This window comes from Pocillopora damicornis, chromosome 4 (genome assembly GCF_964200805.1).
Source record: "Pocillopora damicornis chromosome 4, jaPocDami1.2, whole genome shotgun sequence".
Lineage (NCBI taxonomy): Eukaryota > Metazoa > Cnidaria > Anthozoa > Scleractinia > Pocilloporidae > Pocillopora > Pocillopora damicornis.
Window position 1 is genome coordinate 18,646,390 of NC_142673.1, and position 15,851 is coordinate 18,662,240.

The window sequence follows — 15,851 nt, forward strand, 5'->3', positions numbered from 1 at the left end:
TCAACCAGACAAGTGACAAGAATAAAGGAAAATATCAATTTGGAGATAATAAGTTGATCCAATACTAAATTATCTGATCTAACATTCAAAGAATTGTATGGTCGACAATAAGGAGAATTATTACAAATTGATTTGTTATAACCAATTTGATCTGGGAGTTAAAGGGTTAAATCCACCTGCACCATCATGACTAAGCACGTAATCTTTCTGGGGGACCCACATGGCTCCAAAAAGAGAACTTCCTCCTCCTTCTGCTCTTGCAATGTACAGTTAAAAATGGTAATCAGAATATCAAATAAGACACACTGCTTTAATAGTAAAAATTTCCTTTTTTTGCCCAGACTTTTCATGCTGTTCAAACAGTGAAGAGAGTTACTTCAGACTTATTAAGACTAATTTGGTCTCAGCTCATTTCACACAAGATTCATCACTTCTCAAAGGTGAAGGGCGAAATCACAAGAACACTTAATGCAACAATATTAATCCACTTTATAGACATAAATAGTTGAGAGAGACTGTTCCCAAACCTTTGGACAAATTAGTGCTCCAAGTAATCAAATATTAATTTCTAATGTTCACTAAACATAGACAACCTTCATTGATTTTGACAAATAGCAGCATGAGAATAGAGATTAACACTTCTTACAGTTATGGGTGTAGCATCCTCAGCCTGAAACGTCATAAAATCTACACTTGGGACAAAGAAGCCTTCATCAATCTTGTCACATTTATCCCCAGAGAACTTGGGACGGCAGTAACATTTCCCAGATGAAGAACATGAGGTATTTACTGAGCCAGCCAGGTCACAGTTACATGCAGTACAGCCAGGGTTTTCAGATGTCAATCCAAAGTATCCATCCTTGTGAAAAATGTATTATTTTTCAGTTATCAAACTACTTCTGTTCAGAAAGTACTTGAATTTGCACCTCCTTTCATATGAATGCCTTCTTAAAAAAAAGTGCCCCCTCTCCCTGCCTTCACCACAATTCAAAATTAGCTCCATAATACATAAAACAGGCAAACCTTTTTTTTTAAACTGTTTTGTGGACATCAGTTGGCTTACAATAAAAAAAAAATATTTGTACATGAAATAGTGGACTCACTTGGCACTGGTTACATGTCCTTCCTGTGAGTAGCTGCTTACAGGGGCACTGACCAGTTATCATGTCACACACATTGGAACTGTTGACTGTTCCAGTTAAATTGCAGTGGCATTCTAAAATCAAGTCAAGTAGAAACATCCAGTCAAAATACTACAGTACTACACATAAATAAATTCTGATATAAGTTTCAGCGCATGTTTGAAGCATGATTCAGCTCTTTTAAAACACAGGTAAGATAACCTTATTAACTCAACAGCTTGTATTGTTCCTTCAATGATACAGGTCACAAACTCAATGCTGACTACAAGTTGGCAATAATTAACCCTTTAATTCCCATGAGTGACCAAGAAAGAATTTCTCCTCACTTTATCAATACAATATTAAGCAGACAAGTGATGAGAAAATAAAAGTATTAATTAAGGGATTACCAATAGATTTTATACCTAATTCTCCAAACTAACATCATATGAATAGTATAGCAGACAATAACTTAAAGAAGAATAACCAATGGCATTTGGGAGTAAGAGAGTTAAATAAGTAGTATTTCCCTTAACATTTGTTGTTCAGAAACTTTTTTTCTAATACTCTTTAATTGAATACCTTCACAGCCTGCCTCGTTGTCTGCAGTTAGTTTCCAGTAAGTATCGCGACACATATCACAGGCCCTTCCCATCACTCGACTCTTACATGCACACTGACCAGTAACACTATCACACCGTGAGCTGTCAGCTGAAGTGTTTACACCAGGAACATGACATGCACAGGCTTTAAAACATCAAGATATACAAAATTAGCTAAAAATTATCCTATAGATAAAATAACCTTCAGTAATAAGTGTACTATCACAATTCTTGAGGTCACTGAAAAATATGATAGCAATGATCAGAAGTTATAATGTACTTTTAATATGGCTCTATATTTAAATTTATAAGTTCCTCAGTTACTAAATTAAATCAATTAAAAAAACCTTTAAAATTAATTTTCTCTACAGATCCAATGTTCTTCCTTATTTCAAGAATGAAATGTAAAATAATTATAATTTCCAATTGCTAGCACAATTAACTTGTTGAATATTATTTTCAAGAACTCCAGGCTAGTTTAAGCTGTTATAAGAGGAACTAAAGGCAGTGAATTTTTACCAGTCACCACCTAAAAAGATCACTGCTGCTTAAAGTACTCTGAACCTAATGATAGTATAATTGCACAATAGTATAATCATTATTTTACAAGCCTATAACAACAGACATGTGCATTTATAGTGTACAGACACAGAGTGACTATCATCAAAAAAGAAGATATTTACCCAGACAAGTATTGGTGGTATTCTGTGATACAGCTGAGTTTCTGTAAAAGGTCTCCTTACAAAGTTGACACATATCCCCTGTTGTGTTGTGCTTACAATCATTACAAACTCCATATCCTTTTGTTTCATTGTAGGAGCAGCTGTCAGCATGACTATTGCATTCACATGCTGAAAACAAGAGCATGGGTTAAATTTAATTAGTAACACGCCTAAAAAAATTAAATCAAAGAAAGGATTTTTGTCATGGAGTGCATATTATATATCTTGTAATGAAATTTAAATTGTAGGGCTAAAGATTTTAAATCTAGGTTGATTAATGCACTTTATATTATGCCTTACCCCTAATTAATCCTAATAAAACAGGAGTTGAAAGAATTTGAGAATGAATCTAGATAAAGAATTTTTCCACCAAAATTGAAAAATTGATGGCAATGTTCAAAACTTGTCATCATTTTTCAGCATTTTCACATCATCTAGATCAACACAAAATTTTTTTCAAATACGTTAGCAAAATATTTAAGAATTTGAAGGAAATTATTATCAAAGTTCCATCAATGTAAATAAACAGCGACAAAAAACCAAAAGCAAAGACAAAAAACAACTTTGAACAGTGTTGCAGATCTTGTGATCTCACCTTCACATGCTTCTCGTATCTGGTAAGGTTTGTTATTGTAGAGTGGTAAACACTTTTCACAGTTTGGACCATCAGTATTCCTTTCACATATGCACTTGGAGAAGTCCTAAGAATTTACATGTAATAGGATATCAGTGATATCATAGCAAAATCAGACATACACACACTTCTTTTCATAATTATGACATGTACAAATTAAAGTTCAATAGAATTTTCAATATCATAATATACAGTACAAATTATACACTAATCTGTTTGACTGGTAACAGGTGAGTGGATGATGGTAACATATTGATCACTTTGATTTTGACTAAACTGGAGGGCAACCATGTTTCTGCAGAATATAGCTACAGAAGTGTACATTAAACTAGAAGAGAAAACACTTGAATTTTCAACAGTGTACTTACATCTGGATCACACTTTGATGCCTGGCCATTGCAGAAGCAAGATGCTAACACATGCCAATCTGACACAGTGAAGAAGAAGCTTCTCTTGAGACTATCTGTTAATGTGTCAACCCCACCAGGAATTATAAACTTGACTAGAACCATTTTTATATCAGTCATAAGAAAGAAGGCCTGTTTCTCTGTATCAGTGAGAAGGTTTAGTGCTGCTGCTGGATCTTGCATTGGTTTATAAAAGAGCTACAAGAGAGAGAGATGTATTTTTATATTTGATCCAAGATTTTTAAAATCAACACTTCTCCATTACTGCAGCATTACTTTACCATAGGGGAACACTATATGTACATTGTAGTTAAAACATATCAGTTACCTCTGCTGTCTAATCACTCTTGGCCCTACAGGCAAGGTTCAATTAAGTGTTGAATAAAATCCAGAGTTGAGTTGATTTTGCTTTGAGAGATGTATTTTAATATTTGGACCAAGATTTATAAAATTAACACTTCTCCTTTATTCCATTCCTTTACAATAGGGGAATGCTGCATATGCAAAACATATTTATTGCCTCTGCAGTGTCACTCTTAACCCTACAGGCAAGGTTCAATTCAGTGTTGAATAAAATCCAGAGCTGAGTTGGTTTTGCTCTACTATGTTTCTGTGACTGATCAACAAAAATTTTTGTCCCTAACTTATTGTTTTCTTCATTAAAGAACTTAATGCATAATGAAGTATAGGGCTATGCAGAAATCTATCTAAATAATCATTTGATATAATTGATGTCCTTCACTACTCATTCCTTAAAAAAGCATTATCAACAGCAACTTTTTAACCATCATTTGGAATAAATTTTAAAATTTTTTTCTGGTGTTTCATGTGCTTTTACAGTGCTGCAACAAATTATCTCTCTGATGCTGTTTTGAATAATATACAAATCAATTATTGTATTCATTAGTTTTTTAAGGTTCTAACCCTCAAGTGATATGATAAGTTACAGGTGTCCATGTAAAACATTTCATTAACTGCTAAAAACATTTCAAGGATAAATAAGTAGTTAAGCAGTCATTCATTTGCAATATAAAAGATAAAACTCAACCTCTATTTGAAAAGCTGCAAATTAACTAAACCAACTACTGGAAGCTGCAAGTAATTTTGACAAATTGTCCCTGGTTTCAGCCTGAGAGTGACTGAAATTTTGATTTCTTTTTTTTTCCTTTTCTTTCCTTCTTTAAAAATACAAGTTAATGCAAATCATAATCAGAGGCAAAGATGTAAATATGTGATATCATCTCTGAAAAATTCACCAAACAAAACCCAATCTGCAAATGTAAACAATAGCTTCAGCTCTGTTTATGTACAAACTAAAGACCATTGCATTCCAGAACATTTTATGTTCTTCATGAACACAGCGGGATAAAAAAAAGCCTCCAGTTGTGCTTTACAATATCCTCAAGTTAACCGAAGTATTCTTAATCGTAAAAACAAGAATAATTTCAATTTAAAATGTTAATGGTTATTATCGATTTCGTGAAGAGTAAGTCAAACAAAGTCTGAAAAATCTAATCGTCTTCCGCGTAAGATTGAATTACAAATTTTTAGCACGTTTTTCCTGACTTCGCATGAATTCCTTTGTCGAATTACATTGACTAAGTAATCAATGAATATTGAGCGGATTTGTGGCGAAATATAAGAGAAAATGTAACACAGAATCTTTCTAATAAATTTTTTGTCAATCAACATTTGGCAAAGTGGTAATGCGATCCTTAGAAATGGTAAAGGTTCAGTAAACAATTCGTAACCAAGATTTTGCGTTTACGAGGAAGTTAGTAACTATGGTTCCTTTCAATTGACCATTTTATATAACTTGTCACAGATTGTTGAACACAAAGGTTATTAGATAAAGGTGAAGCAACTTTCCGACATAAATAGCATCAATTTGGTATAATGTGCCTCGATTAACAGGTACGGGAAACCTCTGCAACCACAATTTTTAAGTCAAAGTAAACGCAGTAACCACTTCTTTCAAACACACTATCTACCTGCAGGTGGTTGATGTAACAACGATTGCTCAAATAATTCACCATTGCTGTGGTACTTTATAAAGCTACGAAATTATGGTACCAACAACAGTGAGCTAATCCCAACGGCAGCATCTACAAAATAAATATGTCCTATCAAAAAAGCTTACCTGCTTGTTAGCGGTGTCTATTTTGAAACACTGAATTTTCAAACCCTCTCTTTCGTTCTCTGGCGTTTCTGGTAGATTAAAATATTTTGTACAGTTCGTTGCAAAGTAGGTTAGGGGATTCCATGTTCTTCCAGAGTCATTTGACTTCAAAAGGTACATTGCAGCCGGTAACTCGTGATAAAAAGTAACCACAGACTGATACAGCATGAAAGTTCTTCGAACCTCTAGCTGTAGAACCACAGGAAACTCGTAATTTTTTGACTTCCAGAAAGTGTTTTTGCTAAAATCGTCCTTCACAAGACTGGCATTATGTGCAAGATTATCGTCGAATGCGTTGCAAACGTTAGTGCAATCCAAGTTAACGCAGTATGGCTCTGACGGGTTACCGCAAGTTGAGTTCGCCGTAACATTAAAATACTTTGAAATGTCCGAAGGAGAAGGATAACAAGGTCCAACACTACATGAATCTTGGCCCGAAACAGCTGAAAATATCGCGAATAAACACAACACGACGAGCAGGTTCGAAGTCGCACAATTCGAACGCAGTTGCAATACTGAGCGTCCCCAGACTTGCCGCATTTTCAATATCAACACCGTTATCTTCTCTGCAGCATTTACTATTTTGTAATCCACACTCGATATTTACCAGTTTTCCTTACGTAAGGAGCCTCTACTCCTCAACTGCGACCCGAATTGTGTTAAAAACAATGTGCAATTATGATTGCTTCTTTAAACCTCGATAGAATTTGACTTCCACGGTCAATTTGAACGCGAAGTATGACTTTGACAACCTCGTGGTAATAAGAATTTATTTTCGATCCACTCGGGGACGGTAGTTTCAAGCCGTATGTCTGACTAACTTTTAAAACATTGCATTTTTTGGCTTGAAATAAAAGGAGAAAAATTTAACAGCAGTAATAGCTACAAAAAAAATAAGTTACCGGTCTCCGTCACCAAAGAGAAGTAAAATTATAACTGATCAAAAATAATATTCTCTTCATTGTTTAACGGTTGACATAGGGCAACCAACGCGCCTCGCTGCTAGGTAACCAGGACTAAGGTTTAAAAATTAACTTTTCCGTTCAAAAAAATTTGTGGCATTTGATTTCCCTTTTTATCATAATTTTTTTTCGGAAGGAAGAAGAATGCATATCACTTTGTTGAAAGGTAAACTAAAGTAAATCCGGAAAATTCCACTCCACGATTTATAAGCAAAAGCCAGATCCACAGCCAGAAAAAGCCGGTCATTTAATTATAGTAATTACGTCATTTCGCGAACGTGCCATTCTGAACATGGTTGATTTACAACCGAAAAAGCCCCAAAAAAGTTACAGTCCTATATCAAAGCCCGATAAGGGTAGTGATCTTTTCAAAATCAATTGCATTGTTAAGTTTTCCGATCAGTTTTACTTGTTTCATATATAAAGACTTCAGGAGTAATGGGCTCCTGTAGACTTTGAATAGCTTTTTTCTGCTAAATAGGTCTGTATACTCTAAGTATAGCTAGATGTTTAAGCAGCCATGCAACATAACAACACAAAAATAAAGGTGTTAAGTCATGGAGCTCCTGGCATAAACTAGCTTAAACAGCAGTACGTGTTTTGTTTCATCTTCTGTTTACCCGGGTTTTCTAATCAATCGACTCTCAGACCCGGTTTAAAAACAATATCATAAGGATCTGAATGGGGTGATGGCTTTTGCAGTTAGCGGTTAAAATTCTGGCCATTTTATTGCTATCCATTAACTTCCTTCTTTTATGATCAAAAGAAAAATTTTGGATCATGTATCATAAGGGATCATGTATCTTATGGGGGGCCTCGACCGATACATCGGTCGATACTCGATCGAGTACAGGTCGATATATCGGTCTAGTATCGACCGATGTATCGACCGATAGTCCACTTAATGATACTCATGGTGTCGGTCGAAATATCGACCGCGATACTGTCAGTGGTATCGGTCGACTGTCGGTCAAGTATCGGTCGATACTCGATCAATATCTTGTTCGCTTAAACGTCCAGGAGGGAACGTTAGTTAACAAATATCTGAATGCTCATTGGTAGCGTTTTGTCGCCATCCAATGCACCATTCTCGGACTAGTGCCAGTCCCATTTGCTCTTTTAAGTTCTCCATATACTCGGTAGAGTAACGGCTGAGTATCGACCAACATAACAGACCACTCAATAACGATTGTCTTTTTAAACCTTTAGAATTAATTGATGTACATTTCACCAGTTTAATTGAAGTAGATGAAATTCTGAAGTAACTCGTATTTTTGCCGATACTTTAATGTTTGCTTTTCATAGAAAGTAAAACGTTTTCAACAACACCAATAACAGCAAGCGTTAGGCAAAAGCTAAAGAGTTCCTTGATGGTCAAAATAAGGCTACATAGGTTATAATGAGAAGATATTACAGAGGCGGATCCAGGCGAGGGGTTGAGGGCGTTGCAACCCACTCTTTGAACAGTATGTTCTTGTTATTTATTTAACTCTTCATAAAAATAATATGATAAAATTGTTTTATACGTAGTTGGTTCACTTCCACCAATCGACTGATTGTCAAGTTACGTAAGTCGTTGGTATAATTTTGAGCACATTCGCCGAAATAAATTATGAGACAAGCAATCAGCACATAAATATATAATTTGATTTAGCAATCCCTCGCAGTCATTTTAGTTCTCCACAAATTCCTCACTTTTTTTGATATGAAATTTCATCATAAATTCACTTTCTGCCGCGAAGGTAATTTGTGTTCTCTCACAGTAGAATTAATGGTCAAATATTTATTGACAATGCATCTGCGAAAAGACGTTTCTTCAAAGTCATTTAAACACCCTGCTGTTACAAATAATTATTGTACAGACATCTTTACTATAGAATCTTGCACAAAACAGGTTGTGAAACGAAAGAAACTCTATCAATTTTTCCTGTCAAAGAAAAAAAAAATGACTCGAAGGAACCGTTTTAGTTTGAAGTTAACTGAAATTTTTTAACAAGTTTTCTCTTTCCAACACTTTTGCCAAAAATGTTTATATTACTAAACACTCCTTTTTTAAATAAAAAGCTCTTTGCAGGTGCTATCTTGAATTAACGAGGTTGCACAATTACCACAGATCTAATTTTGGAATAAACTTTAAGCCAACTGTTAGCCAATAGAAATAGGAGTTCAGTGCAATTAGTTAATCAGAAGACTCATTATAATGCGAAGTACAGACGAAGTTATCTCGTTCGATTGCGATCCAATTAAGGGTAGTAGTTACGACAGCCCCACATTAAGAACCAGCAAGAAAAACATCGCTTAAATCCAAAGAGGATATTACCGGCCTATTTAATGCTGAAACGCATTGGAAACGTTTGTAGTCGGGATTGGACGAGCAAAGGAAACGAATTTTCTTCTTATAGGTAAGAATCAGCCCAAACTATACCTATGTACAATTATGGGTAAATTTGCCTGAAGAGCGCGTTAACAGGTCAACTTAACAACTCCTGTTGCGCAAAGCATTTTCTGAAGCACTGCGATATTCTCTATGCGTCGAAAGTTACATTTATCTCAAGTGATTCCTTTTCAAACAGCTGTAGCCAACATGCAAATTTAAAAATATGGTTAAAATGCTTCAATGCTAGGCGTACTTAAAATTGGACTTTCAAAAGTTGTTTGATTTGCGAGGAAATAGAGAAAGAAAGTAGAAAATATCACAAGGTTATTTCTCACTTTCAGCTGAAGCTCCAGTTTGTTTGAATGAGGATCCACTAGATTGTTAAAACAACACTTTAGCACTTTTTGTTTTTAGGTGCTTTCAAGTAACACGGGCAAATAATAATTTACAAGTAAACAAGGGTTAAAGAAAAGGCACCTTTGTGCAATAAATAATAGATGGCTTAGTTCAAACGTGAAGTAAATTAAAAACGAGACATATCCACCCCTTCTTAATTTTCTGATCATCAATGCATCAAGAGATTCTATTCAGCATATGTTATGCTCAAAGCGAAAATGCTCCTTGTTATAATCAGTTCGGTCAAACTAAGTGAAACAAAGACAAATTTTCCTTTGAGTCAAATCCCTGAGAAAACATGAATTTATTGGCATGGGAAATTCTAGATTCTTACCGGTTGTAAGCCTTTTTGACCTGAAGAAGATGATTCGCGAAAGGATATGGTTTATTTCTTTGCATTATCGGAATGGACCAGTCTCTAATATTAAGAAATCCGCGGTTGAAGATAGTGAGGAAGAGGGGAGAAGGGGAAACCTGATGATATTTTTTGAAAAGATGCCTCCAGATTCCCATGTAACCTTCCTACAAATGCACCTGTTTTATAGTATTCTGAGTTAAGTCTTTTTCCTCCCTCGTTAAGTACGCTAATTGGTTTGTCTTTTTTCGTCAAATCATCTTGGCGTAGCCTTAGGTGATGGCTTAATGTTTGTTACCAGGATTTCAATGTTTATATAACATCGTACTTTGATGACTTATATGTTTATGTGTGCATGTATCAAGGTGAAGCAGAGGAAATACCCTTGAAATGTGCATAAACTGTGGCTTTGAAAAGGATATAACACAATAACTTCCTAGGACAGTTCTGTGTTTATCGAGAGATGATGCACTCCGAAAAAATTGAACAGAGCTCAAATACCTCAGAGCTCAGTTACCCATCCTCCATGTTCTCAAATCTTTCCGTGTCTTCCGTCAGCTAATTAGTAAAAAGTGGTTATCGGTCAGTAAGGATAAAGACAGGGTTTTAAAACCAGCCAAAACAAAAGCAAATGTCTAAAATTAAGTCCATAAGTGGTCTTCTCTTCTTCGCGAAATCAGAAGTGTTTTTCTTTTTGCAGTTTCAATTTTCAATGCAAGCCTTATAAATCGCCATGTTGTATAATATCACTTTCTTATCAGTACAATACCGCCACCGATTTACCTATTCTCGCCAAGTGCGATCTTGATTAAATAACTTGAGAAAAAACTTTAGATCTTGCCAAGCCAATTTTAGGTTAAGCTTGCGAAATTTTCTACATAGGGGGGATAGGTGCATAACACACGTCTCATCCCCAAAGTTTTCTTTTCTATTTTTTTCGGGGGATGGAGGGTAGAGCTATAGCCCCTCTTCCCCAGCCCCCTCTGTTTCGCTTGGCTATAAGTGGAAAAGTATGAGAAACGATTACTTGGGTCTGAAAAAACTTACTTTTTGGTACATTAAAGGAGCCGCATATGCTGATAGCTGTGATATGGAGACCTTCAAAGTTCTGAGAGTGCTGTGTGTGGTTATTTTCCTACTTATGGTATACAGGACACCATGCGCTAACGCCATCAGCAAGTGCGAATCGCAAGGGTCAACTTTCACAAGAGCTCTGAAAGGACACACCTATGACACATTCGGGGTCAACAGCCCGGATGTTTGCGTCAAGAGATGTGAAAAAGAAAAAAGATGTCAGAGCATCAACTTTGTATTTGAAGAACGTATCTGCGAACTGAATAATCGTAGCATGGAGGCAAGACCAGATGGCTATGTAGTAGATCCGAGACGGATTTACATGACGGTATATCTTAATAGAGGTGGGTGTTAAAAAAAAATAGCTTAAGGTGTTGATTAAATTTATCGGTTGCCCAAGGTTTATTCCTAAGTGTATTCCAAGATTTTCCTCTAGAGATTATCATGAGGAAATGTAGTGGAGTTTCTTTTGCTTCGTTCCTAGTTTGTATTTCTTATTTTGTTGCAACGGGTAAGTTGATGAACAATGACTTGTTAAGTTGTCGTTTGTTAGAGGAGGTTTTCCATGAGGATAGCCGATAGCTGTAATACAGCCAAAATCAGCCGTAAGGCGTAAAAATTGACAAATTTTAACCGATAGTCGTAAAAAAAAAATTAACCGTAAAAAAAACTTTGGTGACAACAGAAGAATGATGTTAACCATTAGCCGTAAAATGGCCAAACTTTAACCGTCTGCCGTGAAAGCCATCACCCCCCGGCCATTGAGACCCTTTTAGAGACAACGTACCTTTTATTTTTGATCATGGCAAAGAGTCTTTCAGTATGAACGGATATCATCCGTGATACTGGCTGTGATGGTGGTAGGGGTAGTGATAGAGGTTAGTGGTAGTGGCGATCGTCATAGTAATTAACCCTATACACCCTAACATCCGAATGCATATTCTTCACAGTGTTCTGTATACATTTCCCGAGGAACTGACAAGAGAATTTGTTTAACAATCAAAAGCTACTTTAGTTGTTGATCATTTTCTTTATTCTCATGACCTTAATGTTTGATCCAGGAGTGACACTATGAGGAGAAATTAGATTTGGAGTCGCTAGGGGTTCAAGGGTTTAAGTTCATGGCCCACGAGAAGGCCCTCATTAACCCTTTACACCCTAACATCAGTATGTATATTCTCCATACTGCTCTCTATACGTTTCACAATATGCTGACAAGGAGAATTTGTTTAAAAATCAAGAGCTTCTCTAGTTGGTGATCATTTCCTTTATTCTCATGGCCTAAATGAGTGATTCAGGGGTGATATTGTAAGGAGAAATTAGATGCTAGTCTCTCTTAGGGATTAAAGGGTTAAGAGCTCTGTAGGACGCGCGTTCAGTATTTAAGTAAGTAAGATCCTTTTCAAACACGGTAAGAATGAGGGGTCGTGGAAGATTTGAGACCAGTCGGGGAGAGGTTTGTTTGAGAGAGTCTTTGTTTAGTTCAGTAAACTACGCAGGAGCACTAAAATGAGTGCTAAACCTCTTGCAAACCTTTCCTCAAAGCCTCGTGCTCTCACGCAAGCGAAAAACCGCTTGTTCCGAAAAGCTATTATTGAAGACCTGCTCACAAGCAATAATGAAAGTGGTAATGCACTGAAATACATTGTACTTTATAAATCACTTAAATCCATTAAATTTTTCACAATTTTTATCTTCAGTTCCTCTTGGCTCGATCCCTGAACTGCCGGCCAAGTCGTGCGCAGAAATTAAGGCGAGTGAAGGAGAACAGGCTGTTAATGGTCATTACTGGCTTGACCCTTACAATACCGGCAAGAACGAGTGGACCAATTGTTATTTGGAGACAAAAGGTCTATTTTTTCTCTTTTTTAACAATTACAATGATGAAGTTTCAAACAATTCGCAGATATAAAATAATTTTGATTTGTAAAGATTTTTACCCGCGAAATCTGAAGCATCATGGGTTGCTTCTTTTCAATTACATATATTGGTTTATAGTGAGTGACCTCATTTTTCTTTAACATGAAGTTGTGCTACAAAGAGAGAGGTACCTTAATACTTCTGGACCATTTGTCGATCAACTTTTTTGCAAGGAGACCTCCAAAAAACTAATTGAAAGCTTTTGAACTGTTCCTCTTCCTCTTCTCTATTTTCTATCTTAGAATTACTTAACAGTTATTCTGCTAAGACTCAGTGAATATTGTTGAATAATCCCTAAGACGAAGTCGAGGGGATTATCGGAGTCTGATGATTAGAATTGTGTTTTATTCTTTTTCGTTTGCCGCTTCCTGTATGACATTGCCAAAACGCGAGGCAACCATTTTGAAATTTAGCGCCCCTGAGATATGACGCAATTCTCGACCAGTCAGAGCATACGCATCTCTATTATCACCCGAGCAATTATAGCAATGTTAGATATTCATCACATTTATAAGGTAGATCTGTCTTCAATTCCTTCAATAATATTAATCACGCATGGAAATTGCTGAAGTGGACAGTGGAAAATTGACCCTATCCTCAAAGCATTACTCCTACCAGGTGCATGCGCAGAGCAGAACCTTCTTGAATTCTTCCTCTTTCTTCGGTTGCGTAATTGAGGTGTTAATAATAAAAAATTATTGCCATTGAAACATTAATTATGGTATCAATAAAATTTTCCAGGTTCCCTCTTTCACTGGACACTCAGTGGCACGGACAGCTCGCTAACGTAAGGAATCGAGTTCTTTAGGATAAGTGCTGACGAAAAAAATGCTTTGTCGTTTTAAATTATGCTACAACGGGAATTGAGTCAGTATTATTAAAGAGGGCTCAGGATAGGATAATCGGGATAAAACTCAGTGAGGATAATTTTACTCTTAATTCCAGGTAATACTTACAAAATTACACACTAAGGAATTATATACCATACGTGGCTTCCAGGTTTCCAGTTTTAGCGATAAGTTTTGGAAGAATGTTTTTATTATTTCATCTGCTTCTTAGGCCTAATCATTTTCTTTTCGGCTCAGAACTTTATTCTTAGTTGCTGTCCAGAGCGATGTTCTTTCCGGCAGTTTGTTGCCTAAGCATGAAATGTTTTGGCGGTTTCTGATTGTGCGCAACAGACCCCACGACTCTTTTTCCTCAGAATTTTTTTTCACCTTCTCTTCAAGATCTTCTTAAAGAATTTAATTGTTTTTTCACGTCATCGTTAAGCCCTATGATTTACTAAAAATCACTTTTGTTTTTTCTAGATTACGAGGAGCGGCAAAGTTTGTCCGGAAAAGCGGCAGAACTGTTCTGTATTTAGACGGAACCCAAGGGACGTTCGCAGAGACTTCATCAGTTCCTTTCCAAAAAACTGACCTAACAATTGCAGTTTGGATCTTTATAAAATCACCGTTAACAAGAAGGCAAGAAATTTACTCAGACTGGTCTTCTCCGCATCAGTTCCGAATTGGCATTGAGATAAATGGTCAGCTGTGTTTCCAAGGAAGACGAGACGTAGGTGGAGTAAGCGACATGATGACTCCATGTACAAAGTCAAGGTAAGTACAATTTTTCTGTCACGATCAACGAGGTGGCAATTTTCAACTGCGAAAACTGACCGTAAGGGTCACGCAACAGTTGAAGAAACTCCTTTACAAATTTTTGGCTCGAGATGCAGCTTCAACTCTAAAATGAGGAGAGTTTGATTAGTTTGAGACTTCCGAAATACGATTTAATGACTCAATATGCTTGGTGTTCTGTCAGGGCTTAAGCCGGAAGTCCAAAATCCAAAGCCAGCTACCAAGTGCAATGCTCCTGTGCAGTTGAGCCATACAGTATCACAACATGCGTCCTAATACCTCGAACAGTAATTTGCTAGTTCTATGCATGCGTGAACTTGATACAGCGCTGTAAATTTGTTGGCGAGCAGCCGGTGGCAAAATCGGAGCCAGTTGCCGAGGTTTATCCTATCCCAGGTGTTCACTGAACAAACGGCGACTCGATAGCGCCACCAGAGGGTCAAGAAATGAAGCAAAGAAAGAGGGAACGAGAAGAAGGAACTTGTTCTTTGCCTTACTTTCGACTTCCTGGGCCGCCATTATCGCGCGCAATTAATTAATTAATGCATGGAGGAAAGGCTAGCTGAGACTCGAATCCTCGCCAGGAATAGGAGTTTCTCTTTTTACCACGCTCATAAAAATATTTCAATAATGTCTTTCCCAAGTATTTTACTTAGTTTGGTACAAGCTTCACTCACATATGCGAATTTCATTTAGCTTTCTTGTGTTGAACGTTTCTTTTACAGAGATGTCGTGGAAACAGATGTTTGGAGACACGTGGCAATCACTTGGGGAAGATCAGAGCGCACGTTTAGGATTTACATAAATGGTGAAAGGAAAGTGAATCACGTTGTGAACGATAATCCTGTCCTTGATTTCAAAAACTCTGGTCATGCTCTCTATGATATTGGCTTGAAAAGAGACAGTGGCACCACGGCTCTTGCATACTTCAGTGACTTGGTGATCTTCACACATGAGCTATCAGCGACTCAGTTGAAGAGTGACTTGTTTCTAAATCATCCCCTTCACAATTTCATCTAATTTTTCTTGTAAAACGAAGAACACACCCACATATTAACAGCGTTTTGCTGTTAGCATCTCATTCAAAATGAAGAATTTTTATACGATTTCAAGAAAATAGGGCATAGTTCCTGAAGGCACTGTGGGTGTCTGTGTGTGTGACCCCTTCTCTGGCAATGAAAAATCTATCATTTTTGAAAAGTTAACACTTTCTCCCAAATGCCCCTAGGAAGCTAGTGCAAATTTAGGGATCCACCTTTGCTTTTTCAGGAAAGTCTTCTCCAGGAAGTCTTTTTGAGGAAAGTCTTCTCCAGGAAGTCTTTTTCAGGAGAGTCTTCTTCGGGAAGCTCTTCGGAAAAAAAATGGCTCCGATGCGTTTCCGTGAGATATAGTAATAATAAGAATAAAAAATCAAAGAAATGAATTAAGAAGTGATACAGCCTTGATATGGCTACTTGTATGGTTCCTTTTACGCAGA

General features: G+C 36.6%; 2 protein-coding genes across 3 annotated transcripts in view; one reads left to right on the forward strand and one right to left on the reverse strand.

Moving 5' to 3' along the window:
* The window catches only part of LOC113668169 (laminin subunit alpha-1), a 58,093-nt gene that overhangs the window by 18,322 nt on the left and 23,920 nt on the right, over nt 1–15,851 (reverse strand). The window contains exons 1-7 of one of the 2 annotated variants that reach the window (XM_089205364.1): nt 5,627–6,805; nt 3,448–3,684; nt 3,041–3,146; nt 2,407–2,574; nt 1,704–1,868; nt 1,104–1,216; nt 647–859 (exon numbers count right to left, since the gene is read on the reverse strand). In XM_089205364.1, the coding sequence (XP_089061490.1) occupies nt 647–859; nt 1,104–1,216; nt 1,704–1,868; nt 2,407–2,574; nt 3,041–3,146; nt 3,448–3,684; nt 5,627–6,205 (1,581 nt within the window). In that variant the 5' untranslated portion in view covers nt 6,206–6,805. Of the gene's footprint in view, nt 1–646; nt 860–1,103; nt 1,217–1,703; nt 1,869–2,406; nt 2,575–3,040; nt 3,147–3,447; nt 3,685–5,626; nt 6,806–15,851 lie in introns of those variants that run through there. The other variant, XM_089205365.1, reaches the window with a different exon arrangement.
* Nucleotides 8,820–15,797, forward strand: LOC113670625 (uncharacterized). Its single transcript, XM_089205366.1, has 6 exons — nt 8,820–9,029; nt 10,820–11,173; nt 12,530–12,679; nt 13,491–13,536; nt 14,060–14,353; nt 15,100–15,797. Exons 2-6 carry the CDS (start codon nt 10,846–10,848, stop codon nt 15,392–15,394), a joined length of 1,113 nt encoding a protein of 370 aa, XP_089061492.1. The 5' UTR covers nt 8,820–9,029; nt 10,820–10,845; the 3' UTR covers nt 15,395–15,797.